The sequence below is a fragment of the Lepidochelys kempii genome, chromosome 10 (genome assembly GCF_965140285.1).
Source record: "Lepidochelys kempii isolate rLepKem1 chromosome 10, rLepKem1.hap1, whole genome shotgun sequence".
NCBI classification, from domain to species: domain Eukaryota; kingdom Metazoa; phylum Chordata; order Testudines; family Cheloniidae; genus Lepidochelys; species Lepidochelys kempii.
Window position 1 is genome coordinate 3,714,838 of NC_136389.1, and position 26,469 is coordinate 3,741,306.

The 26,469-nt window shown below is 47.4% G+C and overlaps 1 protein-coding gene across 5 annotated transcripts in view; it reads right to left on the reverse strand.

Moving 5' to 3' along the window:
- Positions 1-26,469, reverse strand: part of RAB26 (RAB26, member RAS oncogene family) — a 219,494-nt gene that overhangs the window by 77,191 nt on the left and 115,834 nt on the right. For 2 of the 5 annotated variants that reach the window (XM_073361697.2, XM_073361698.2), the window contains one exon: positions 17,504-17,633. The exons of the other annotated variants lie outside the window; for them this stretch is intronic. In XM_073361697.2, the coding sequence (XP_073217798.1) occupies positions 17,504-17,633 (130 nt within the window). The remainder of the gene's footprint in view (positions 1-17,503; positions 17,634-26,469) is intronic. 5 annotated transcript variants of the gene reach the window in all.

A 26,469-nucleotide genomic window follows, 5' to 3' on the forward strand; every position in this document is an offset into this window, starting at 1 on the left:
GAGAAAGCCAAGGAAGTGGTAATTAGACATCAGTGTGCTGAGGGGCTGCAGGACTAAACACATTTTAGTTTAAATTGATTGCTGGTGCCACCCTAGACCTGTGGGTCCAGACAGCAGGGCCAGCAAGAGGGCGAGCTTCCCCCCAGGGATCCCTGCCAACCTTGCCTGTAACTTTGGACCTTCATGAGGGGTGGGAGAGCACTTTGGTCCTTGGTCTCCCTGCTGAGACTGACAGCAAAGCAGCCAGTGAGGAATGTGTTTGTAGGACAAGGGCTGCTGTATGCTAGGAACTTCACTGACACCAACTGTTCGTTATGTACAGGGCCCGCCACGCCATCCGCAGCTGTGACGGCTTTGTGGGGAGGTTGTCAGGGTTATAGGAGCTGGGTGCCATGTGCTGCCTTTGACAACCCTGCTCCGTTCATGGCCTGGGGCCAAAAGTGAAGTTCTCCACAGGACATAATGGAACCATGCAGTCCCCCAGGATAATGGGTTTTCAGGCAACAGTGACTAGCGTGCAAAGGAGTCCTTATTGCTCCAAGCAGCTCTCCAAAGTAATTCCTCCTCTGGGGGCAATGGTTTGCTGATTGCCGATTCAGGGTCGCTCATGTGGGAGGACTTCCTCCGCACAGTGGAGACAGCAGCCCTGTGAGGTGCAGCCCAGCCAGCCAGCCACCTTACCCATCAATTTGCCTCACAACTTTTGAAGTTCTATCAGTTTAAAAGGCTCAAATTAATCCCAACAGCTTCTGCTTGTGGTGAATGGGTCAGCAACTGCAGGAAGATTAAATATTATTTGTTATGAAGTTGTATATTTCATGCATCAGGTTTATGGGAGTGTTTCATGCATCGGGTTTATGGGACTCTGCACTGTGTATATTGGCATCGCAGAACAACACGTGCAAGGCTGTATGTAACCTCCCAGCAATTCCTGGCTCTAATCAGGTAAACTGTTTTGCTCTCATATGACACACAGAATAAATGTATTCATTTGGCAGAGAAACCAGTCCCTCAAACTCCTGTACTGTGTCTTTGGCACAGGGCGATTTTGCCGCAGATTTGCTGTATTTAAGTCCAAGTGAAATTCACAACCCCACAATGCCAAACTTCTCAGGGAAACTTCTCTCTTGGAGAACAAGCAGCTGTCTGGTTGCACTCATTACTTTGCAGTTGTCTAACTCTGTGCCTCTTGTTGACAATCCCCCACAAAAGCACTAGCCAGGAGGAAATCTTGCAAGAGTTCTCAGGAAGCTGTCCTCAGGGGTTCTCTTAAAGTAGAAATTTAGACTCCTGACTGTCCAAAGTCACTTGTGCATCCCGATCATGGGCAATGTTCCCTCTAATTTTTGACAGGCCGTGTGCGCAAAACATTTCTTCTGTGCAAATTGTTGTGCGCGCGGTATTTCGCCGTGTGCGCGGGGTTTAGGATCTCTGTGCGTGCGCACACGGGCACAGCTTAGAGGGAACAGTGGTCATGGGTGCTGACTCTCCCACATGAACAAAGGAATCAGAGTATGGACCCGTGGCCTAGCTAGTCTGGTATCCTGGCTCTGGTAGTGGCCAGTACCAGATGTTGCATGGGAAGATACCAGAACTGGGCAAAGACGGCTTTACAGGGCTAGATGTTCAGAGGAGCTCAGCATTCAGCACGCTCCAGTGCTAAGCCCTTTTGAGAATCTGGCCCATAATGGACAATTATGGAGTAATCTGCCGACAGCAGAAGTTTCTTCCTATCCTCAGGCAGTGAGTGGTTGGCTCATGCCCCAAAGGAGAAGGGTTTATATACCTGCTATGTATTTCTATCTTAACCGAAGTAACTGTGCACGTTCTCACTCATTTAAATAGCCCTTTCCCAAATCTTATTAAGATCTTGAGGGTTCGGCTCTCAGAATTCTTATAACCATTGCCAGTGGAGTTTATAAATATTCATTGATTTTCCTTTATTACTGGCTTCCCAGTCCATGCATCAGTTACCCCGTTGTGGCATTTTGGTACTTGTGGCTTCATGTCTTCGTGAAAGGCAGGAAGTGGAGAAGTGCATGAAAATGAAAACAATCCTAATTCACCGCCAGCACACCTATGCTGACTTCAGCAAGTCACACAAGGACTGGACATGGCCCCAAAAGTGCAGCCAACGTGTCTGAGCTTCAGGAGACGCCCAGGGCTTGACTTAGAATCTGGGGTTGAAAGTTCAGGTCTATGATGAAGCATCATCTAGTGGTTAGCACAGCAGACTCGTAACCAGGATACCAGGGACATGTCCCAAACTTTGCCACTGGCTCCTTGTGCCCCTCAGCATGTCCCGTAACAACAATGAACCTCCATTTCAACACCTTTGAAATAGGGATTGGAAATATTTACCTACCTCACATGCGAGCTGTGAGCACTTACTCGACTAAAGTCTGTGAAGCACACTGAGAACTTTGGATGAAACATTCTCTAAAGAGAGGAAAATTATTTATCCAAAACAAGTTTGCTTCCCACTGGGACAATAGATGCAGCAGGTTATGGAAAAGAAAGTTCAATTTTTATTTCCTGATGAATATCCCCTAGACAGGCCAAGTGGGGGGAGGGAACACAGGCACAGATGGGGAAAAGACTTGCCCAGCAGGTCAGTAGCAGAGCTGGGAACAGAACCCAGGATTCCTAACTTCCAAGCCAGCAGCGTATCCACTAGGCCAGACTGCCTCTCCTCCTGCTCTTCCTCAAGGATTCCTCTGCACTTGGCAAAGGTGGCTGTAATAAATCCAAGCCACACAGGCCACAAAGCACCCTTTTTTCCTTATTTAAAAAAAAAAAACAAAATAAAATTTGCCCTGTCACAGCCTCTCCAATGAACTGTGAGCAGTAAATAACCTGCCATGTTAAGTGGCCAGCGGTGCTCGTTATTAACTGATTGCTGGGATTCACTTCAGCCTTTTGTGTGCGGAAGGCCAGGGCAACACTCAACCGTGAGCCGGGGAATGCTACCAAACCTCAGCCATTCGGACTGATTTCTCCTTCCCAACGCAGGACCAAAGCAAGGCTCCCCCAGGCATTTGAGGGGTGCACTCTCTAGGTTGGTATGTGTGGCTGAAAGCAAAGGGTCAACTAGTAGAAGCAAGTGGCCTCTGCACTGCAAAGAGAAAAATCACACAAACTCCAAGCTAATGTACCTACAGCTGGTCAGTGCAGAAGGCTTCCAGCTCTGCAGAAGAGACTGAGGCCTGATCTATTCTTAAAAGTTAGGTTGACATAGCTACAGCACTCCGGGGTATGAAAACTCCACACCCCTCAGCACCATAGCTATGCCCAGTGCAGACGCAGCTAGGTTGACGGAAGAATGTTTCCATCAACCTAGCAACCATCGCTCAGGGAGGCGGAGTTCCTACGGCAACGGGAAAAATGCCTTCCCTTACTGTAGCCTACCTCCTGCTGCCATTCTGGACCTACTAATGTGGCAGGCTAAAACATGTCAAACATCTGAGCCTCCCAGATTCTGGTGGATAACCAGGGAGCTAAAGTGAATTCACTATGGTTACTGAGGGGATCAAAAATCTAGTCCTAACGTCTGCGTACTGAATGTTCACGCAGCTCTCTTCGAAACAAACTGCGAGGACTTGAATAAAAGTGTACCAGGAGCTGCTGCTCTTGCTGTGTTTGCCCAGGTGGGTTCAGGTTTGTGAAGCATCTGACTGAATTGTCTCTTCTAACCCAAGTCCATGAGGGAATTCATTACTGTGCACACCAGATGTCTGACTCTCCCATTCCCCATCAGGGTGCGGCGCGGGGCTCAAGAGATGTTCTACAACTCTATTAGTGCTGACTGGATGATCACACGTAAACAGCCTTGGAAACCAAAAATGGCATCTCTGTCTTTGTATAATCCGGGGAGAACCTTTCCCTAACACCGAGCACCAGGCGAAGGACCCTGTGACCACAAGACTTATTTTCAACCAGGCCAGTTGCTTTGCACTCAGAGTAAACTGGAACTGGGATCTGACAGCAGACAATCACGGCAGCTGGAGCTTATTACATTCTGGACATGCACTAAACCATACTCGAGTCTCCGTGGGGCATGGTCAGCGTGCCGATGTCGAGCAAGCACACAAGGAAGCCAGGGAGAGAAAAGGTAAACCTAGAGCAGGTGAAGTACTGTGAAAAAGCGCTCGCTAATATTTGTTTGACTTCTGAGTATTTGCTTTGACTGTATTCCTGTATCTTGCTGTTTGTGATCATTCACACGAATGGTTTCCTTTGGCACAAACGGGTGGGAACAGATTTCTCTTCACATGAGCTCACGTGGAAGGAAGAATATTTGCTAGTCTCATGTTCAAAACATGTTCCAGTCTCCCAGTCAGGAAGTAGCAACAATACCATGTGATTTAAGTTACCAATCACACAAAGAGTAGTTGAAGTGAGCAGCTGGGGAATAACCCACAGTTCATCCATCCATCAGTTATGGAAAGTGAACAGATTAGTAAAAACCAAGGTCTGTTCCTACTGTGTGGCCAACTTGACCTGCAACAATGACTCTGTGTAAAGCCCAGCTCGAGCTGATGGGGAAACTCATGAGAATGCCCATTAGGAAGAATTGGATTGGCTGACTTTTTGTTTTTTTTAAATTGAGGTCACAGACATAGCAGAGTTAAATCACTGCAAGTCGCCTACAATATCTATGGAGTAAGCCTGGAGTCAATGAAAAGCTTTAGATTTGATAGGGGAGATCAAGTGATTTTTAACTTTTTTCATTTTAAATTCTCTGCTCCAACAACTTCTTTACCTGTGTTCTAATTACTTACACACACAGCTTTTCTTTTTTTCCTCCTGTTCATATTAGGTTTTGTTTAATTATTTGTTTTACAGCAGCATTAGAGAGCCCAGCCAAGATACAGACCCACTAGGCAAGAAGCATAAAGCAGCCAGAAGGAAATTAGTGGAGTTTCTGGCATATCCCACTTACAGGGCTGAGTGAAGGGGTTCAGGAAAAAAAAAAACAGACTAGAACAAAAACAAAACTAGAACAAAAACTAGAAAAAACAAGCTTTTGTTTGTAATTTGGAAAGGTTCAGGTAAGTTGAGTCCCCAGCTCATGCTCTTCCCTCCCCACTTCCCTTCCTGAGGTCTCCAGCCACTGCTGAAGTCCATTTCATTGTCACATTGGATCTAAGCAAGCTGGGCTGGGCCAGATGTTCTCTGCATACAACAGGAGCTCTGGGTTCACCCAGGGCTGGTGGGAATGGAGCAGAAGTATTTCATTCTGGGGCACCTTTAAACCCAGGAGATTTTGGAACCTGAAAGATGTAAAACAGAGAGCTCAAGAGCTGGAGAGAGTGAAAGATCCCAACCCACAGATGTGATATCAACAAAGCTGGAGTCAAGGAAAGATCTGGGATGCAAAGGAGAGAAGACTGAAGTTGTGGAAAGGGGGGAGGATGTGGCTGAATTTGGAAGAGAGGGTGGGGAGGGAATCTTCAAGGGGTTGGGTTAAGTTTCAAATAAGCATCCAGTGTGAAATCCTGGCCCCAAATAAGTCAAAGGCAAGAATCTCACTGACTGCTCTGGGGCCAGGATGTCACTCCCTGTCTCAGAGGCTTATCCAAACACTCACACATCCTCATCTCATTGACAGGAGAGAGGGGATGGGAGGGTCTATTCTGAACTGGTTCCTTTTTGGAATGACCAGCCATGTGACTTGCTAAATGTAGCTCTCTAAAGATTGAACGAACAAACAAAAAATTCTAAACATTAAAAAGCCCCAAGGGAAAGAGCCAGGAAGAAATTAAGAAAAGGAGTACTTGTGGCACCTTAGAGACTAACCAATTTATTTGAGCATGAGCTTTCGTGAGCTACAGCTCACTTCATCGGATGCATACTGTGGAAAGTGTAGAAGATCTTTTTATATACGCACAAAGCATGAAAAAATGCCTCCTCCCACCCCACTCTCCTGCTGGTAATAGAAATAGAAATTAATTTACCCACTACAGCCACTGAAATTAGTAGCAGTAACAATTATGGTGTCATTAAAAATACTCTAAGCAATCGCGAAGCACCATTTCTGAGTTGGAAAAAGTTTATATAACATGCGAGCGGCCAGGAACTCATTTTGGGTTTGAGGACAGCCGAAAAACCAACATGTGTCAGTTTGTCCACAGAAATCAGTCTTGTCTGGTTGTTCTTTCTGACCAAATATCGCAAGAGCAGCTGGTCAGTTCCATGCATGCTAATGCTCCACCTTCTAAGTTGCAATTTAAACACGAACCCACAAGAGCCAGCACTTCAAGGTGTCTTATTACTGCTCTGATGGAGTTGCTTTTACAGCTAGGCACAGTCCTGAATACAGAAGGGAAAGAGACAACGGACCCTAAACCCGCACTGGTGTAACCCTGCTGACTTCAAACAGAGATTCTCCCCCCAGATGGAACCAGCTCAAGGAACCAGCCTAATCACACAGGACTTGATGGTTCTGCATAGCAATTTAATGCTGCATTAGTGACATGATTTAAATGCCATTTGTTCAGCATGAGGTGAGGGCGCTCTCCCCCCCAGAGACAGGATGGCAGCCCCATTGCTTGGGTTGGGTAACAATGGATAAAGCACCAGGGGAATAAAACAGACAAGTAATGTAGGGAACAGTACTTCCCTGGCTAGGGGCCTGAGCTTTAGAGCAAGCTCTAGAAGTCAGTAGGTTTTCCCCCCCAGCTCTAACATCTCTAGTTAGGATTTTCAAAGGGGCCCCCAAGCACCAGTGAATATACTTGGGATTTGGGTACCTAACTTCTGGAGGCTCCTTTAAAAAGCCCAGCCACTGATTCTAGGACTATAAAAACAACAGGTGAATTTGTGTCAGCTCTAACCTAAGGATGTCAGAGAGCTTTACACTCACAACTTTAATAAGCCTCAACCCCACTAGGAGGTAGAGAAATAAGATGTAATCCCCATTGTACAGATGGGCAGAGACCCTGTCAGAGTCAGTGACTTGCCCAAGGTAGCACGGCAAACTAATTGTAAAGCTGGGACAAGCTCTGGTTGTGAACAGAACCCAGGAGTCCTGACTGCCTAGCCCATGCACTAGCATCCCGAGTTAGGAAACAGAGATCTCATGATACATTTTTCATGCAATAATTGGGTCCATAGAGGAGGCTGCATTAGGCTGGTGTGGCTTCACCAGTGTGAGGGTTGGCGTTTAATGAACAACTTGAGTAATATATTCTACCTAGGCCTCCAAAAGTCCCCCTGGGAAATATGCCTGCGCCTGCAGGGGACTCCACGGGAATGGAATAGTGAGGGGTTGGGATAATGAATCTTAGCCACCCAGCTCTAGTCAGGCAACACCACACACTGGAGCAGTAAGCTGAACCCCCGGGAACCTAGGGGCTCTGTCAGCCCCCCAGAAACTGCTCACCTGTCATTTTCCATAAGGGGAATAGAATGAAAAGTTCATGTGTTTCAAACCATGACAGGAACTGGTGCAGAGGGTCAGGACAGATTTCTACACACGGTGTGAAATGCTTTAAATGTGAAGTATTCCCCCTAGGTACTGTGGGCTTCGGGCTGCTGAACTGCAGCATGTGAAGCTGACCAGTTAGAAAACATCATATATTGTCACCATCTGGGAGCCCAGCGGTCAAGCCTCCGATCGGAGTAATCCTCTCGGTTCTGAGCAAGCCTTTACAGACATCCCACCATCATCTCTCTGCCGAACACACAATACATGGCTAATGAGTACACTGCTCCCGCCAGGCAAGGAAATCCACTGGGGCAGATGGAGCTGGTTGCAGGGTTTCTACAGGACATAATGTAAGGCATTGTTTTGTACTTGCTCCAAACACGAAAGGGCTCTTTGTCCTCCCTTCCTTCTCTTTTTCTCCTTATGTTGGATTTTTATTCCACCCCCAGCTTCTCCCTCTTTTTCTATTACATGGGCTATGAAGACTATCTGAATCCCAGGATGTATCCATGTTGTAATGGTGAACTGCAAAGCAAAAAAACCCATTCCCCTATTTTGCCCTTCCCTGCTCATCTAGGCTTCATGGAGACTCCTGTATTTGTTGAAGTGTTTCCCCATGTTTCAGCACATTAATATGATCAGGTCTCCCGCCGTCCCTCTTAGCTGGAGGATCTTGGCAAGAGCTCTGGAAGACTTGAATTGTGATGTTACAGCAGGTACAGCTCTGAGCTACAGCTTTTCCTAACCCCAGGTGAGAAGAGGAGGGATGCTGAAAAAGCTGATTTGATGATGATTGGGATTGGTGGGAGGAGCCTACCGAAGCATCAGAAGGCCCGTCCCCTGAGTAGAGGGTGGAGCCACAGAACTCAGACATTAATGGAGTAAGAGGGACCAAAAAAAATGAATAGGGACTGAGCTACAGGGTCAAAGCGAGAGAACCAGAAGGGAGTATGAGTAGAGAACCCTAGACAAGGCCCATTGCTCTGAGGAGTCCAGGAGTCAGTGCAAATGCAGGCACTGACCCAGGAGTGGAAAAAGGCCCCAGTCACAGCGAATCCCCCCTCCCGTCCTCCACCTGAACAGATGGATGGCTCTCTTTGTCACGGTCACGACTTTGTGAAGCCATGGATAACACAGCCTAAGAATCAGCAGCCCCTCTGCTATGGGACCCAGAGATAGATCCCTCTGTGCCCTCAGCCTGTGTACACCTTTCATCCTGTGGGGTGTCCTGGCAGACTTCACAAATGTGGGGTTCTATTCATAGGTGCTGGAACTAGGGGGACTAGGGGTACTACCGCACCCCCTGGTTTGATGGGGTTCCTTCCTAGACAAGGTTTACAATTTGGTTCATTGACTCTCAGCACCCCCACTATACACACCCGTTCCAGCACCCCTGCTTCTATTAATTTGCCTTCTAGTTTTTGAGCCTTTGGGGATCAAGTTTTTGAATTGTTCTTCCCAACCATGAGGGCTAGAAACTTACTTTTTAAAAAATGAAAGCAGAGAGTCTCGTGTAACCTCTGGACTCCATGAGCTGGGGCTTTAAGGAAAAAAACACCAAATATCATGAGACTCGCAATAAAATCCAGAGAGCTGGCAATGCTGAATGCTACTGTTAGCGAAGCACAGGGCTGCTTGTGTTTATTCTTGATACAGCTCAGTACATTATACTTACCCCAATTGCTTATTAGGCACAGCATTTCGGTTCCTGGCAGTTTGCCAATGCAGGCCTGCACACCCCTGCCCTGAATTGCTCATTGTGCTTTTCTGATCTGTAGTCTCTCTCTCTCTCCGCATTTTACATACATATGAATAAAACATCAATTAAAGTAACCTATCATTGCAGGGAAACATCTCACAGTACTAGGGCAGGCCAAGAAAATTTTCCGCATCTTCTACACAGAAAAGTTACCCTAACCAATGATGAATGGAGAGAGACAGTGAACAACAGATACCCTGACACCCCAGCATTGGACATTTAATGCCATTCCCCTCAGAACATGACCCGGTAGGGTAATTTATTTGTTAATCAGAGCAGAAGTGGTGTCTTATCTTCTATTTCAAACACACCTGCACAGAAAAAGTGAGAGAAAGGACTGGGAGCAGAAGATGTAAAAGGAGTGAATGAGAGAGCTATATTTATACAGTCTACTAAAGAAGACACAGGGGAGTATGTTCACAGTTTATAAATACCTTCAAAACATGGCTATCTGAACGAGGGAAGGGAATGATTCACAGTCTCGGAAGCTGATTAAAATAGGAGCTCTGGCCTGAAGCTAAAAAGCAAGGAAAAGCTTGGGGGAGATATTGGGAGAAAGTTTTGAACCCTAGTAAAGCAAAAGGAACCAGTTCCCAAGGAGATGTTCCCCACAGGGCTGGCACAGCAGGGCTGATACAGTGAGATGTTAGTGTGGCGGATGGTGTAGCATCAGGACTCCTGTGATCATTCAAGTGGTTTACTTAGATCCTACCGTATCATTGAACCGAAGAACTCGTATTGTCCAGTGAGTTTCTTCCAGATATTAGTGGTGCCCGGGGAATTGCAGAGAAGAGCTGTTCCATGCTGTCTTACACGGATGTGTTCCCTTCCCAGGAATCAGAGTGGGGAAAGGGCTTCATGATGGGTCAGCACAGTTTGCCAGGCAGGGGCAGCATGCCTGCAGCTGGAGGAGCTGGACTCAGGAAGCCACTCATGGGTCAGAGGTAACAGCTTTACTGAACCTCCACACTCATGAACAATGTTGCAACACATTATGCACTGGAAGATGGGGCTCTGTATATTAACTATCTGCCTGTACACATATTATCTCTTCTATACATACTCCCCTAACCCTGTACAAGACACGGCCCAAGCTCCAAGGTATTTACAGTCTAAAGAGATAGAAAACACAGGGCGAATGTGAGGAAGGTTCTGTTATCTGAAAGCAGGGTGAAAAAGTGATTTATTTCTTCTAAACATAGTTACTGATGGGGGACCCACTGGGCAGCACGACGCCATCTGTCTCCCTTTTCCCAGGGTCAGGCACATTGGGATAGGACCTGGTTAAAGGCCTTTCAGATCAGGACCAGGACCCTGACTTATAGGTAGGAGCGATGGGGAGATAAGAGAGTGGAGAGTGTGGGGGCACGGGCATGATGTGCTCTTAGCGGCCACTTTCTGCTTAGGATGCAGGCCGGGATGCGTTGTGCACAGTCATTAATTGGACGGCTTAAAACAGACTTGCATCACTGTAGGGTCGCCACGTCTCGCTGCTGCTGAAGAGGTTTCCATGCAAATGCCTAAGAGATTTAGAGAAGATGGGGGCGGTTCTGTACGGATGACCATGGGCAGTCTCCAAGATGTAACGGGCTAAAACGAAGGAGGCGGCCAAGTTCCCAGAAGCAAGAGCAACACAACAATGGAACATCAATGAGAGAGTGTAGGAGCAGGGCTGGCTTGACTGCTTTTGCCGCCCCAAGCACTGAAAAAGCCTGTCGCTGCCGAACTGCCGCCGCGGCCGGAGGAACGGACAAGCGGTCGTCGAATTGCTGCCGCCACGGAAACTCTGCCGCCCCTTGCCGACGGCCGCCCCAAGCATCTGTTTGGAACGCTGGGGCCTGGAGCTGGCCCTGCGTGGGAGGCCCTTCCAGCGAGGAGCGTGCAAAGGTGACGTCAGGGAGGAAATGCCAGGAGACCTATCCACGCACTAGGGCTGCAAGGACCAGTCCTTTGGCTCAGCTCCTTGTCTCCTAAATATCAGCTAATCCTTTTTTCCCAGAATGCTGATTCCCCCCCTCCCCTGGTTCCTTCAGGAAACTTCCCTCTCAGATGGCTGGTTGGAGAAGCGGGTTTCCCAGCGTTCTAAAAGTCCCACGGATACTAAAAGCAAGCAGGGCTCTGCTTCCTTTCCCGTCACACACAATGCACAGCAACAAGACGGGCACCGCAGCACGAAATTAACATCGGAGCTCTCTCTCGATTACTAAGATGTGCTTGAAACAAAACAAAAACCAAAAAAAGAGGCAGATAGTAACAACAGGCTGTCTCTTTAGATTCCCTGCAACCGTCAAACCAGCTAGTGAGAAGTGGTCAGTGATAAATCCTATGGTGTCTGTCCAGGATAAGCACTTCCAACTGTAAAACCCAAGAGCTAAGCAACCATTTTTAAGAGTGGTCGCTGATTTTAACTGCATAACTCCAAACCCCTCAGGCCTGATTTTCAAAGGCTGCGTCTCCAGTTGACATCAGAGCACCCTGGAAATTAGACTCAAGGTATCTTCTGCTGGACACCTAAAAATGGAAGCACCACAAAGCCAGAAACTGCGTTTTAAAATGCAGGCTCAAACCCGTGTAACCCCATGAAAGCCAATCCTGCTGCCCGTACCCATGCCTTACTGGGAGCATAGGGTTCTGTCAATGTAAAGAAGGAAAAACTGGGCCCTTTGCAGACTAGAACATGAGAAAACTGCTACAAGAAAAGCTTTGACATCAGAAGTGGGAGCGGTGCTTTTATATCTTCCTAACCAGACTGTTTCTTATTTTACTTTCAATTTTTACATGGAAATGGAAAGCAACAGGATGGTCGCAACTTTGGCCTCTAAGAGACAGCCCTTTCTCCTTCCTGGAAATGTACAAGAATTTAGTGCAGTGCAAAAGCATTTGAGCATATCAGCCCTGGAGAATGACATCCTCCAAGGTTTGGACTATAACCGGAGGCAGCATCAGTGCAAGATTCCCTGCCCCACCCTTGCCACATCTTAATTCTCACCCTCCTGTAGGGGTGGAAAGGAAATTCCTTCTCCATTAGCTTCACAGAATGATACTACCAGAAGATGCAAATTAATCCCCACTGCACTGGTGGTTCCTGGCATTCTGAACCTCTGACTCACTGAGCACAGGACAGATCCCCACCAAGGCCATTTCACATAGGCCACCGAAGCTACATGAGACGACAGCCATGTTCAGTCCCTGCCCTAAGCTGCACTTCAACCAGTGACCTATTGTATGTGTAAAATATTCTGCATCCCATTCCCCATCTGCAGAGCTTCCAGGGCCTCCACAACGTTCCACGAGCTGAAGGGAAAACGAACGCTCCCCCACGGTGAGAGCAGAAAGATGAGTCAATTGTGTCGCAGGCATGGCTTGATTAGCAAGTCGGTTCCTTTGTTCTGCATTAAAAATAATGTATCCTGGGTAATCGGCTTTCCTTTGTGTTCCCATGAACTCGCTACAGCAGTTTGTCTTCACCAAGCCCTGCGCAGATGTTCCTATCTGCAAACATTTCCTGATGAAAATCTCAGATGCTCCCTTAAACTCTGCTGCCTGAAGTGTCAAGCCAGAATAAATACCATCTCAAGCCGTTACCCCATCCATCGTATGAGATCATGATTAATTTATCATGCCTTGAGATTTCTAAGGGGAAAAAACCCAACTTTCAGCCAAATATGAGCAAGAAACATCACACACACAGACACACACAAGGAGGAGCTGTGATGCCTATATAGGCATCACATCAAACCAAGAGAAACCAAGGGTCCGCAAGAAACAGAATTGTTTCATATTCTCTGTGTATATATAAAGTCTGCTGCAGTTTCCACGGTATGCATCCGATGCCGATGAAGTGAGGTGTAGCTCATGAAAGCTCATGCTCAAATAAATTGGTTAGTCTCTAAGGTGCCACAAGTCCTCCTTTTCTTTTTGCGAATACAGACTAACACGGCTGTTACTCTGAAACCAATTCTTCCTATGTTAGCTAGTTAAATACAGCTTTGTTCCCAGTATAGCGAGATACTTCACTGCATTAGAAAAATTAATGGTACTGCTGAAACGAGGATGATAAATTAAGTGTGCGGTGGTGGAGAAAGGGAGAAAATGATGCTTAGAAAAAAAAATGGAGACACATACAGAGGGGCCAGTGGGGGCTCATGGAACGGGCATGCAGGAGTTTGGGACACTAGAAACACAGGACTCTCTCCCATGAGTCCTTGCGATCTCCAGCAGCCCCAGGCTCTCAGACAAACACTCGGCCAGACAGAGGAGCTTGGTCTTCGCAGGACTGGCAGGGTGTTCTGAAGAAACACAGGCCACTCATTTGGCTTCTCTTAAGAAATGGTCACCTTCCATTCAAACACAGAGGAAAATTCCAAGGTGCCAGAGGAAAAGACAGCACTTCCATCAGCTACAAAGCACGTGCTCCTCGCTAGTAGCTCTCCCACACCTCTGCCACCAGCCAGATTAAAGAGGCACACTACAGCATCAGCCACAACCATGCACAGTCTTTGGTCTGTTTCTAGCTAGGGAGTGCACAGCAATCCCCTGGATCCCCGTTCAGATCGAATTTACTTATGCAGCACTTGGATGCTAGAGCAATGGGGAGCTACAGAAAACCTGAAGTAGATACCAGAGTCCATGTGCTCAGAGATAGGCAGGCAGGAGGCTAGAGAACACACGGATTACCCAGCTAGGCAAAGCAGGAATGCAGCCGCTAGAGTAAGGAAATGCGTGTTAGGGTTCCTGGGTTCTGTTCCCAGGTCTGCAGCTGTAGGCACTCAAGTACATTCTTAAATCTCTCCTATGCCTCACTCGTCCCTGCCTTGCAGTGGTGCCGTGGAAGCCACTTTTCAAGAGCGCAGTATTTCCCGTTAGTACTACCTGTCCATGCATCGGAGCCGTGGGGCCATCTGAGTGCAGACTCCAGAGGCTAGCAAGGATTTAAACGCAGCAGTGGAGGCCGGCTGGCGGGCAGGAGGCGGGACATGTGGCAAAGCCAGAAAGTTGGCAGCAGAGAGGCCATGCCTTCCCGCCACCAAAAGCTGCAGAACAAAGGTTCCAAGCCAGCAATCAGACCCGCACAGGTCAGCGCTATCAGATCTGACTGCAGGGGCAGCTCCAAAATGATGGGTTTCCATTATCAATAGAGATTTGACCCTTCCCCATCCGGGGAAAGGAGCCAAGACAGCTCAAAACCCTCTGAAAGATTCCCTCCAAGTTACCTGAAGTACCTTTCAAAAGACTAACTCTGTGGCTGACCAAATCGAGCCAGTTTTTTGCTGGCATGCAGGCAGTGATGGGGCTGGGGCTTTGTCTCTGAGGAGGTGAGAAATATGACTCTGCTCAGATTAAATGCAGGTGAGTGGCTTGAATTACTAATAACGAGCAGAGTTTCTGAGAACACAGAAGGCACAAATAACCCCCCTGACAAGTCTGAGTTCCCCAAAGATGCAAAATGTTGACTTTAAACCACCTAGTGTCTAGGACCAGGGCAGATAGATCCAGTTATGCCCAGTGTTCTCCCATCTCCTACAGGAGATAGTAGGATCCTGATGTATTTTACTTCTAAACGCCTTTTCTCATGAATCACAAAAAAGGTCTTGCACCAAAGTCAATTAAACAGCCACCAGCGCAGGCAGCCAAGCATCAGGCCGCACCGGGCACTTTCCATTGATTAAAAATGGAATAAATTCAAAGTCACATGAAACAGTTCCAATCCCAGCATTTGCTGCACTAATTCATTAAAGTCAACAAGAGAGACCTGCCTGTGGCTGGAGCAAAGCAGGCCTTTCAAACCTGCTTCCAAAGGCTTCGCTGTGCTCGGGTGTCTCAAGGCAGCCAAACAAAGAAATATCCCATCCAATTGACCGAGGAAGCAGTCCCACCTCCAGAGGACTCATCAGCAGAGAACTCATTCCGGCTGGCCACAAAGCCCTAAAAATTGCTCCCCCGCCCTCCCCGACATGTACCTAGCAGTTGTAATTTTCCAACGTTTCCCAGGGCATTGGACATCCAAAATTAAGTGCCAATTGGGCACCCACATCCCATTCTCAGCCCAGGACTCATCTCTACCACCAATGCCTGACTGTGCCTTGCCACAGGAGCTCGCAGCAGTTGAACCAATGAGTCTCTTGTCCTAGCCTTAGCCTGTCAGCTGTCTGGGCCCAGCATTGTTTGGTTCTGTGTTCATACAGCACCCCACACAATCATGTCCTGGGCACGACCACGAAACAATAATCAGGAAGGAGAAGGAAATAAGCCTTAACAGAGACCCCTTTCAGCTACTGCTCAACAACTGCAAAGGCGAAGACATGGGGAGCTTCCATCACCCTTCTGACTAGCGATTTAGTTCCATGATCCTCCCTATAAGCCCTGGAGAAGTAGCTCATCTGGTCATCTATTGGGTCATGCGATGCATTCCCCTGCCGAAACAGGATTGTTCCGTACCCTGTATTGTCTTGTGTTTTCAGAGCAATGCACAGCTGGAGTCTGCTTGACAGAGATGTCGTCTTAGGTGCCAAGAGTTAGTTGCTGACAGACCGCAATGAGTTGGTAGAACATCAAAATATTTAAAGGGGACAGACACTGGTCAAGGAGTGTAGGGCCGAACTGATCTAATCTGGCCAGGAACATCCTCCAGATGTGTGTGTTCTTAGTGCACCACTGAGCCGAGAAATTAGACCAGCAAAGAGCAGCACAAAACAAAGCTGTCATCCCCATGAGCACTGCAGCTCCAATACTCCGCTCCAGAGGAGACAGGCAGCAGGGGGAGTGCAAGTTAAAGCTTATGACTAGGGCAGGGCCTGGCTTCACTGCGCCCATGAACAATGCTGGGGACAACGCAATGCTCAGTTCAGAGGAGGAGTGGAGGAAATCGATTGACCACAGCACAAAACCGGTAGGAAAACCCTAGCAAGCTATTTAATAAAGGCCAGCCCAGCTGTGGCAGTTATTCCAGATCAGCAGTTATTCCAGATCTGAACCCTCCTAAGAGAGGAAGAAATCCAGGCAGTCCAGTCCATCTGGAGTATTGCTTCCAGTTTTGGGCCCCCCACTACAGAAAGGATGTGGACAAATTGGAGAGAGTCCAGCGGAGGGCAACGAAAATGATCAGGGGGCTGGAGCACATGATTATGGGGAGAGGCTGAGGGAACTGGGCTTGTTTAGTCTGCAGAAGAGAAGAATGAGGGGGGATTTGATAGCAGCCTTCAACTACCTGAAGGGGGGTTCCAAAGAGGATGGAGCTCGGCTGTTCTCAGTGGTGGCAGATGACAGAACAAGGAGTAATGGTCTCAAGTTGCAGTGGGGGAGGTTTAGGTTGGATGCTAGGAAACACTATTTCACTAGGAGGGTAGTGAAGCACTGGAATGGGTTACCTAGGGAGGTGGTGGAATCTCCATCTTTAGAGGTTTTTAAGGTCCAACTTGACAAAGCCCTGGCTGGGATGATTTAATTGGGGTTGGTCCTGTATTGAACAGGGGGTTGGACTAGATGACCTCCTGAGGTCTCTTCCAACCCTAATCTTTTGGCCTTTGCCAAAATCTCCTTCTTATGTGTACGTGTTGATTGCTGCCTCTGTCCCCAAGGTGGCTGTGTTTCAGGGGGAGTAAATGTAGGTAGCTCATTAAGTGCTCGGGATGAAACACACAAAGTCTGTCTATGTATGAAACCCTCCCAGGAAGAGAGGGCTCAATTCCTCATCCTGAGCTGCTCAGAGAATCATTCAATGGGAGGGCTGTGGTGGTTTGTTAACCCAATACATGATAAGCTTCCTAGCTTTGGGATTTCGTCAACACCTGATGAGCTTTACAGATTGGTCTGTTTATATTTCACGCTCATGAATTCCGGGAATAAACACAAACACGCACGCACACAAAACTCCCACTCCTATCTTAGTACATACATTTTAAGAAGTTTTTGATTTTAAAATTACAACGTTTATAGCAATTTTGTACCTGTAGAGTGATTTGAACACTAACAACCCTATGCACATTTCAAATTCATTTGGATTCAAGTTTCCATCTAGGCCCCATCACTACTTTTTAGCATCATTTTTACCCAACCATTGTTGTTTATTTTAAAATCCTTTACAGGAAGGAACAATCAGCAGCAAATTTGTTGTCTGGATCCATAAGGATTTTTTTTTTAAATTAGCACTATTACAAGAGATAATAATGCCCAGTTGTACAGAGCATATAAATTGTATTTAGTGACTAACTGTGCTCCTAATATGCAAAAACCAATGTCCCAGCTAAGGTGGCCTAAAGCAGCCAGTCCCAGTAGAATCGGAAGCAGACTGCTTGCAATCTAGCACAGCTACTTACAGATGAACATGCAGTTTCCAGGCAAGAATGGTCTCTCTCCCTGCAAATCATTACCCTGCTGAATCCGTTCCAGCCGGTATTCTTTTTCATTACTTTAGTCATTGCAACAATAATGAAAAGATAGACAGATCTGTAACGAAACAAAGCCACAGCTATGAACATATTACAAAGGATGGCTGATTCCAGCTAAATATTCCACAAACCTAATTGCTCGATGAAGAGAAGAAAATCTCTATTGGCACTTGGACATCATTGCTCAGAAGAGGGATGCTTGCTGCTGCCTATGACATTGTTTTTTCCTGAGCACAGCAGAAGCCTTTCTCGGCAGCTGCAACCCTCTTGCTTCTGGACCTCGGTTCAGCATCAGAGAAGGATCCCCATATGAGCCATGTGCCAGGGAAGGGGGCAGCTCTGGGCATTGGCATCTTTTACATCGGAGGCTCATGTTCAACTCCAGCCTAGTTTGGAAGCAGCCTAAAATGATCGTAATCTGATGGCCGTTTGTGGCCTGTGCAAAATGTGCTCGCTGTCTCAGGCCAGTGCCAAGGAGACAGATGGCTCACTCATAAAGCCATCAGCACAAGGGGGCCCTTTGCTGGCAGTCTCAACTGAGAGGCCCTCACTGAGCGTACAAAGAGGCCAGACTCCCCTCCTCGTCCCTAGAGAAGGGTCTTACTGCCAGGGAGGGCAGAGGCACGTTTGCAGACTGCTTGCATTGCAGTTGCTGCTCAAGATGCAGATGACCTGTGGACAAAGAATTTTACTCTCTAGGGCCATCATATAGCGCTGAGGGAGGCGTGGGGGAGGGGGCATCAAACCCGCTTTGCTAGGCAGGGCTGTGGACGAATCTTACCCTTCGTCCCCAAATCGAATGCTTCCTGCTCACTCTTCTCCATTCAGCAGGGACACAAACTTTGCAAAAAGAGACAAAGGAATAAACAAAAGGAGGCCCAAGTTTGAACGGACCAACGTGACAGGGACCCTGCAGCTAGCATGACCAGTCACACCAACAAATGTGAAAAATCAGGACGGGAATGGGGAGGTAATAAGTGTCCATATAAGGCAAAGCCCCGAATATCACAACTGTTCCTATAAAATCGGGACATCTGGTCAACCTTACCTGTAGCTGCCCTGCAAGCCTGAACCATCACGGATTCACTGACACTGGGGGAGGTGACATACTTGGCCTTACCTACATCCATCTCCTCTGACAGCAGTTTCACTAATCCCAGAGGGTCTCTGAGGCCCAGATTCAGCACGTGTTTGAGTGCTTTGCTGAACTGGGGCCTAACTCCTCCTGAACTGGGGCCTAACTCCTCCTCTGTAAGTCTCGGAGGTAACCTTTTCTTTGTCAGCTGATCCGTCCCACCTGGCACTGTCAAATGAACAGCGCATGCATTTCCCCCTGGGAAATAAAGGGGATAACACCTGTCGCTCTCTGCGGGTCTAATTCAGCATGCTATACCTGTGGCTACACATTAGCTGCCAACTTGCTGCTGTTATCACAGATGGAACAGACCCCAAGGATAAGCCCTTCCAAGCCCCCAGGAATGAGCCCTGTCATCCATGCGCTTGCTGACGTTACAGGGAAAAAATGGCCTGCTCATTTTCTCACCGCGTGGCTGCCTGACTGGACGGCACGCAGCCTAAAGCAATGGCTGTCCCCAGACTCTGCCAAATGAGAATGGGGGTCACAGGCCAGCCGCATGAAGTCAGCCAGCGTCCACTTTACTCAAGCCATCATCTGAGTTGAGCTCCCCCCACTTTTTAAAAAAGAATATCAAAATCTTTAATGACAGGTTTCAGAGGAGCAGCCGTGTTAGTCTGCATCCACAAAAAGAAAAGGAGTACTTGTGGCACCTTAGAGGCTAACCAATGTATTTGAGCATGAGCTTTCGTGAGCTACAGCTCACTTCATCGGATGCATTCAGTGGAAAATACATCTTTAATGTATTTACCCTCTCAACCCACCCCGAGGCAGGGCTGTGCTCCTGTCCCCACTGTGCACATGGGGGACTGAGGTGCAGAGAGGCTACGTGACTTGCCCAATGGCACACAGGAAATCAGTGCCAGAGTAAGGACTTGAACTCGGGTCTCCTAGGCTAGTGCCTTAACTATTGGGCCGTGCTTCCTCTCGTTCCATCTTGGCAGTACAAAGCAGTGGGCTACGGAGAAAATTCTCTTTCATGCCTCGGGGTCCCTTCAGGTCTAGGCAAAGGCCCTGGGCAGCACTTTTCAAAACACACACACTTCTGCTGTGTTATTTACTCCTTGTTCACTTTCTCCGCTCCATTCGTGATTTTATAAACCTCTGTCACATCTCCTCCGAGTCATCTCTTTTCCAAGCTGAACAGTGACTCCTGCTCCCAGCCCATAACTCTCTTGGGCAGATCTTTTAGAGAGACGTTCAATCAAAGGCTCTGCTCACCAGCAGAAGCGGGGAAGTCTGTCCCTGTATTGAAGTTTGTGCCTTCTCAGGAATAAACTCCCCTCTCCACAAACTCCCAGCAAAAGAAAGTTATCGATTTCATGCAGCCCGGGAGTCAGACTCAAACCACTGCCCAGGGGAGAGGCAGAGCCCAAACCAAACATCACCTCTCGCTGCGGTCGATGGAGGGTATCCAACCCTACGAACACACCGTTGTGATATCCAGGTGTGGAATGCATCAGCAGAAGATGGTTCTGAGCAAGGCAAGGCAGCTATCAGTGAGACATAGGTCTTTGTTCCTTGATACCCACTCACTGATCTTATCCACTTACACCTTTATCACACCGTCCCTCATAATTCAGGAATCAATGTACTAACAACCGCAAGAGCGATACAGCACATTTAATGTCAGTGATTGGATATCTGCACTCACTGCTATTAAATGGGCCTAACTATATAAGTCTGAGTGCTGCGGGGAAATTGAGCCAAGCATACAGATTGTGTGAGCGAGGGTAGCTTTTGCAATGACTCAGTCAGTCACACAATGAAGTTGATTATATGTTCCAGAGGTCTAGTTTTCTTTCTGCCAGCCGACAGCAGCAGGAGATTGGTGCTTGGCAGAAACACACTGCAGGTTGGGATATATTTTTTTGTTTGCATTTAAAAATAACAGATTTTAAAAGCACAACTGTTAGGAACAATTCTCACCATCTCCAGACTCCAAGGGACACAAAAAGTATTTTATTTTTTTTAAAAAGTGTTTTTTCTGAAGTGGCTGTAATAACAAAGTCACAGATTTCCTCCAGATTGCAAGGGCCTTTAAACAACATTCCCCCCATTAACAGAGTTACTTTCATATAGTGGCTGTGAAGGCTATTGATTTTAAATGCAAACACCAGGGTTTGCACCAAGGAGCAGGAAGAGGAGCTCCTCTGTTTATGCTTCAAAGGGTTTTTGGATAGGGGCTGTGGGCAAAACCAAACATTTCAGGCTCAGTCCTGTTCCCACCTCCCGTTTCTCCCTGTGCACACCCCTGCCTGTTCACTTTCAGTTTTGCTGCTGTGGAAAACTGGTAGACCCCCTCTCAACCAGCCTGTGCCATCACCAACACAGAAACTGACCATCTCCAGACTGCGGTCAAAAGCACCAGGCCCCAGGTTTGGGAATGCAGTTAAGTATTCTGAATTGGGGCCCACATAAGCAAACTGATGAGAGAGTCTTTTGTTTTAAATTCTCTAATCACTTTCCGTTCTAGCCATTTGGTGAGTACTTGTAGCAATCAATACAAGGTATAAAATCTTCCACGAGAAATGCAATGCTCAAGTTGAGAGTTTCCCTTTAAACACAGTTATTGGTATTTTAACATCTAAAAAGAAAAAGATCCCCAAAGATCTTTTTAGGAAAGTGCATTTCTCTGGAACGAAGCTAGTAAATGTTTGAATTATTGACTCTTGCATTCAAATGTAAAAAGCACACAAACCTCAGGGCAACTGCCTGGATATTAATTAGCTGACTTTTCAGTGTTTACAGCGTGTCAAGGTTCCTTCCCCACTCTGAACTCTAGGGTACAGATGTGGGGACCAGCATGAAAACCTCCTAAGCTTACTTTCACCAGCTTAGGTTAAAACTTCTCCAAGGTACAAATTAATTTTATCCTTTGCCCCTGGATTTCCACTACCACCACCAAACTTTAACTGGGTTTACTAGGAAACGTAGTTTGGACACGTCTTTCCCCCCAAAATCCTCCCAACCCTTGCACCCCACTTCCTGAGGAAGGTTTGGTAAAAATCCTCATCAATTTGCATAGGTGACCACAGACCCAAACCCTTGGATCTTAGAACAATGAAAAAGCATTCAGTTTTCTTACAAGAAGACTTTTAATAGAAGTAAAGGAATTACCTCTGTAAAATCAGGATGATATATACCTTACAGGGTAATTAGATTCAAAACATAGAGAATCCCTCTAGGCAAAACCTTAAGTTACAAAAAAGACACACAGACAGGAATAGTCATTCTATTCAGCACAGTTCTTTTCTCAGCCATTTAAAGAAATCATAATCTAACACATACCTAGCTAGACTACTTACTAAAAGTTTTAAGACTCCATTCCTGTTCTATCCCCGGCAAAAGCAGCATACAGACAGACACAGACCCTTTGTTTCTCTCCCTCCTCCCAGCTTTTGAAAGTATCTTGTCTCCTCATTGGTCATTTTGGTCAGGTGCCAGCGAGGCTACCTTTAGCTTCTTAACCCTTTACAGGTGAGAGGATTTTTCCTCTGGCCAGGAGGGATTTTAAAGGGGTTTACCCTTCCCTTTATATTTATGACACAGGGTTTTCACTCTTATGGGAGGTTTTGCAAGACATGCAAGCAATACAAGACAAGTTGCAGAGGGTGCTTGGATGCAACAAGTACCACTTGTTGATGGCAGAAAATCATTGGCTGTATGAAGGGGCGCATTTGCCATCAGTTTCCAGACAGCGATATCTGCCTTGCCAATTGGTTTCTCCTGTTCTTAGTAAACAAAAGAACAGCAGCAGCTGCGTCGTATCCACTGGCAAATTCCCCCACCTGTACAAGGAGGATCGTCACCCATTACTTTTGTCGGTCTCTTTAGATTGTCAACTCTTAGGGCAGGGGTTGTCTCTTCCTGTGTGCCTCCTACAGGGCCTAGAAGGCAGAGCCCTGAGTCCATCTGGCGCTACTGTAACCTAAATAGTAGCAGCAGCAGCAGCCTTGTTCGCCCAGTGTTTTCAGACTGCCGTAAAGACAGGGCGGCAACTGTAGATGAGTGCTGTTATCTGTAGAGAAGGGGAAAGTGAGGCACATAGTAAAAGACAATCCCTTGCAGCCTCATTTCAAAGTCAAGGCCTATATTGAGAGCAAGGAAAGGAATGAAGGTCTCCTGTCACCCAGTTTTAATCCCTGGACATGCCCCCCAACTCCCTGAAGCCTATAATTCCTAGTTGCAAGTATATGCAGCTAATCCAGCATTCCTATTGGTTCAACAACTCCTGACAACCCAGGCGACCTCTTGATAGGCCATATTATTTGATCATTCCTGCACCGGGACAAATCTCGCTCAGCAGCACCAGTGCAATGCAGCTGAGTTACTCCATCACCCAGCTGCCGTATAAGCGAGAGGGGGATCGGACTCTCAGGGCACGTAGCTACCTAGAACAAATCCCCACTGTGCTATAGGAGGGGCCATTTGCATATTTAAACTGTAAATCACACACTTGTTTCCTGTCAGTTTAACTCTGGCTCCATCCTCACTTGGACAAAACGCAGGGAGACGCACTGAGTTGAAACTACTGAAATTAAGGAGATATTTCTGAAGCAACTGGATCTAAATTAAAGGCAGCCTCAGGTGGGGGTATATGGCTGAGATGAGTCAATGTCTCCACTGCACACCTGCTCTTCCCAAAAGTGAGAAACACACCTCCTCTGAACACCGTTTTAACCTTCTGGGCATTACAGAGCAGACACCTCCCGTGATGCCGACACCGAGAGACCAGAATTAATTGTACTGAACCTCAGAGATCAGGCCCCTCCCAGGGAGCTGGACTCCTGGAGGAGCAGAGAGGCAACCACCCGGGCAACATGCACGGGTTTTTGCCTCTATCACAAACAGGAAGGATGCTCTAGTCTAGACAGTTCCCTCTAACTGGCTTTGAGAGTCTGTTTTTATTACCATAACTATCTCTTAATGAAGTTGTGGAGTGAATTTTTCTGACAGAGGAAACACTTTATGAAAACACATATTAAAAAAGTCATTAGGAACAGTGAGAAGATTATTGTGTGTGATGCCCTGTCCCCCATCATGCGTTTGTCTCATCTATGTAGATTGGAAGCCCTGTGGGACAAGGACCATGTACAACTCTGGTTTTGTATAGGGTCGCCCACTTGGTTGGTCCTGGTACGCTGCCATAACAAACAGGTTAGTGCTGTGTAAACAAATATCAGACAGCCGTGAAGCAAACTTCACTATAAAATCTCACAGCTAAAAAACAAAATCTGAAGACACACAGCGGAAAGATCACAGGGGGTGTTCTGACCTAGCAAGCTTGGAAGAAACAAGCATGAATTATTTATGTTTTTGCACTAATAAATGAGAAATGTAACACTAATCATCAAATCAACACCCTTTGCACTTTCTTGGTGCCTTCCCTCTGGAGAGCTCACAGCATCCTATGGACATGAATTAATTCAGCCTCAGAGCACTGCTGTGAGGCAGGCAGTATTCCCTCGATGCAGATGGGGAACTGAGGCAGCGAGAAGCGATGGAACTGTCAGCAGAGCTAGCAGTGGAAGTCGTGTCTCAACTTCCAGTCCTGTCCGGCGATCAGCTTTTCAAACAGAATTGTCACAAGAGACGGGAGAGTGCAGACCGTTTGGGTGGCTTGAGCTCACCCATCGTCAGGATATCTGGCCCATTCAGGCAGGCACTGCATTCGACGGCCTGCTGCAAGCTGCCGTGCTCCACATTGATTTCTACGAAAGGCTGGACGTGTTTCCATCCCCCTGCCTGCCTGGCCACAGATCACCAATAATAGAAACACAAGGGAACCGAGATAAAACCACCTGTGTCTTTGTTGTGAGGATACACATACAAGCGTTGCCCCAGGAGGTTGTATTGTTGCAGGGAAGCAGGAGCAAGTGGTGAGCAAAAGCCACGTGGTTGGTGACTTGGGCAGAGGAGACGGAGTTAAACATGCATCGTGCGCAGACACCAGCAAGCAAACCAGATTGGCAGTGAGGAACAGGCCAACAAGAACTTGTAGACAAATAGGAAAGGGAGGACTATCTGTTATAGCCCAGAGTCTGCCCAGTAACCAGTGCAGCCCTAACCTGTGTCACATCACAACCGGAGAGCCCACGGCACTTGATAGGATGTGAGTTCAGGTAATCCACTGGGGAGTCGCCCTGTCAAAGCCAGAACTGGTAGGAAAACTTTAAAGAAAGTACAAGCAAGGAAGCTGTCCATCTGTCACAGATCGCACCAGGACAGCAGGCAGCTCAGCACCTCCCCAGCTGGAAAACTGCCGTTTCCTCTGTCTGTGTGCCATGTCGCTGTAGCGCTTCTGTCGGTCAGGCAGCTTATTTCGGCCAAGCCATCAAGAATCTAAAAAGCGTGCGGGGCAGGTTGTACTGACTTTGCATCTCGTCTCCTCGTGGCATACGAGTAAGACTTGGAAGGCTATAAAAGTGATGCTCTAGGCCATTTCCATACCCTCTAACAAGTCACTGGGCCTGCACTCTACACTGCAGTACAGATCACTCAGTCGATGCAGCCGACAGCTTCCTCTCCAAGGAAGAGGAACTGGGGAGGAACCAACAATGTATCTGTACCTTTTACCCATGACTCAGACAAGGGCAGCTCCTTCCTAGTGCATTGCACAAATTATCTGTGCAGGTCAGGGAGGCATATTTTGCATGACATGCTTCCTATGATTACAGAGCACTGGGCAGAACCCTTCGATGCTTTCCGGCCTTGGTGCCTCTAGAGACACGCTGGGATCATGCCAGATGTTCTTAGGGGAATTCAAAAATAAATGGCAAGTGGAAATGACTGACTGCAGCTGGTGGAAAGTATTTGAAGTACGAGGAAAAGTGTGACTGGCACCAATCAACGCGTACACTTGAAAAATCTACCTTGTGCCTCACAAGAATTCGGGGAAAAGTGCAGGGCTGCTCTCAAGGTGGATAGGTGCGTCAGGCTAAGGTACTGCTCTGCTAGTGTAAACTAAGTCTGCCCATTGCCCCCCCACCTCCTCCAACTCACATGCTCGTCTTTGCAGGCAGAGCTTTAAATTGGACATTCCTTAATCAGCAACTAGATTTTGATGCCATTCTTTTCCCCGCCTCCTTCCCCTCCAGGGCTCGGAGCACCTGTCGCTCCCAGCATGTACCCCACAACAGGCCTACTCTATGGTGAAAAAACCCCACGCAGCAGAAAAAAAATGAATGGTTCCCAGAAGAGCCCCTTACATAAGGGGCAAGCGCTTTCAGAAGAGGACCTGGGCTGAGCAGGCTTGGTACTGAGACAATGAAGCATCAGACACTCAGAAATCTGCAGCCAACGAGCCCTGCCAGCCTCTGTGCTCTGCTGCTCATCAATCATATTTATCACTTGAGAAATGAAACAACGACTCAGAGTCTATGGCCTGTTCAATCACTTCCCGACTGAACCTGTTAAAGGATAACACCCCGGGGACATTTCCATGATGGGAACAAACAGGACGGAGTGATGCCCCTTCTGAGAAGTGGTTTGCACCAGGCTTTCATTTAGGAGAAGGAACCAATGACAGGCACTCTCCCCTCTCCCCTACCTCCCATAATTAATAAAGAGCTGTCAGAGAGTCAGCATCTTCCTAATCAAAGCAGTGGCTCCTATCAGACCCTCAATTCAATGTGAGAGTGGAGCGCTAACTTCATAGGAGAGCTCCCACTGCTCCTGCTAGCTGGGAAAAGGAGCCCTCTGGCTGGAGTTAATTCTATTCCAGCAGGTACTGTGTCTGGGAGACACAAAATCCGAC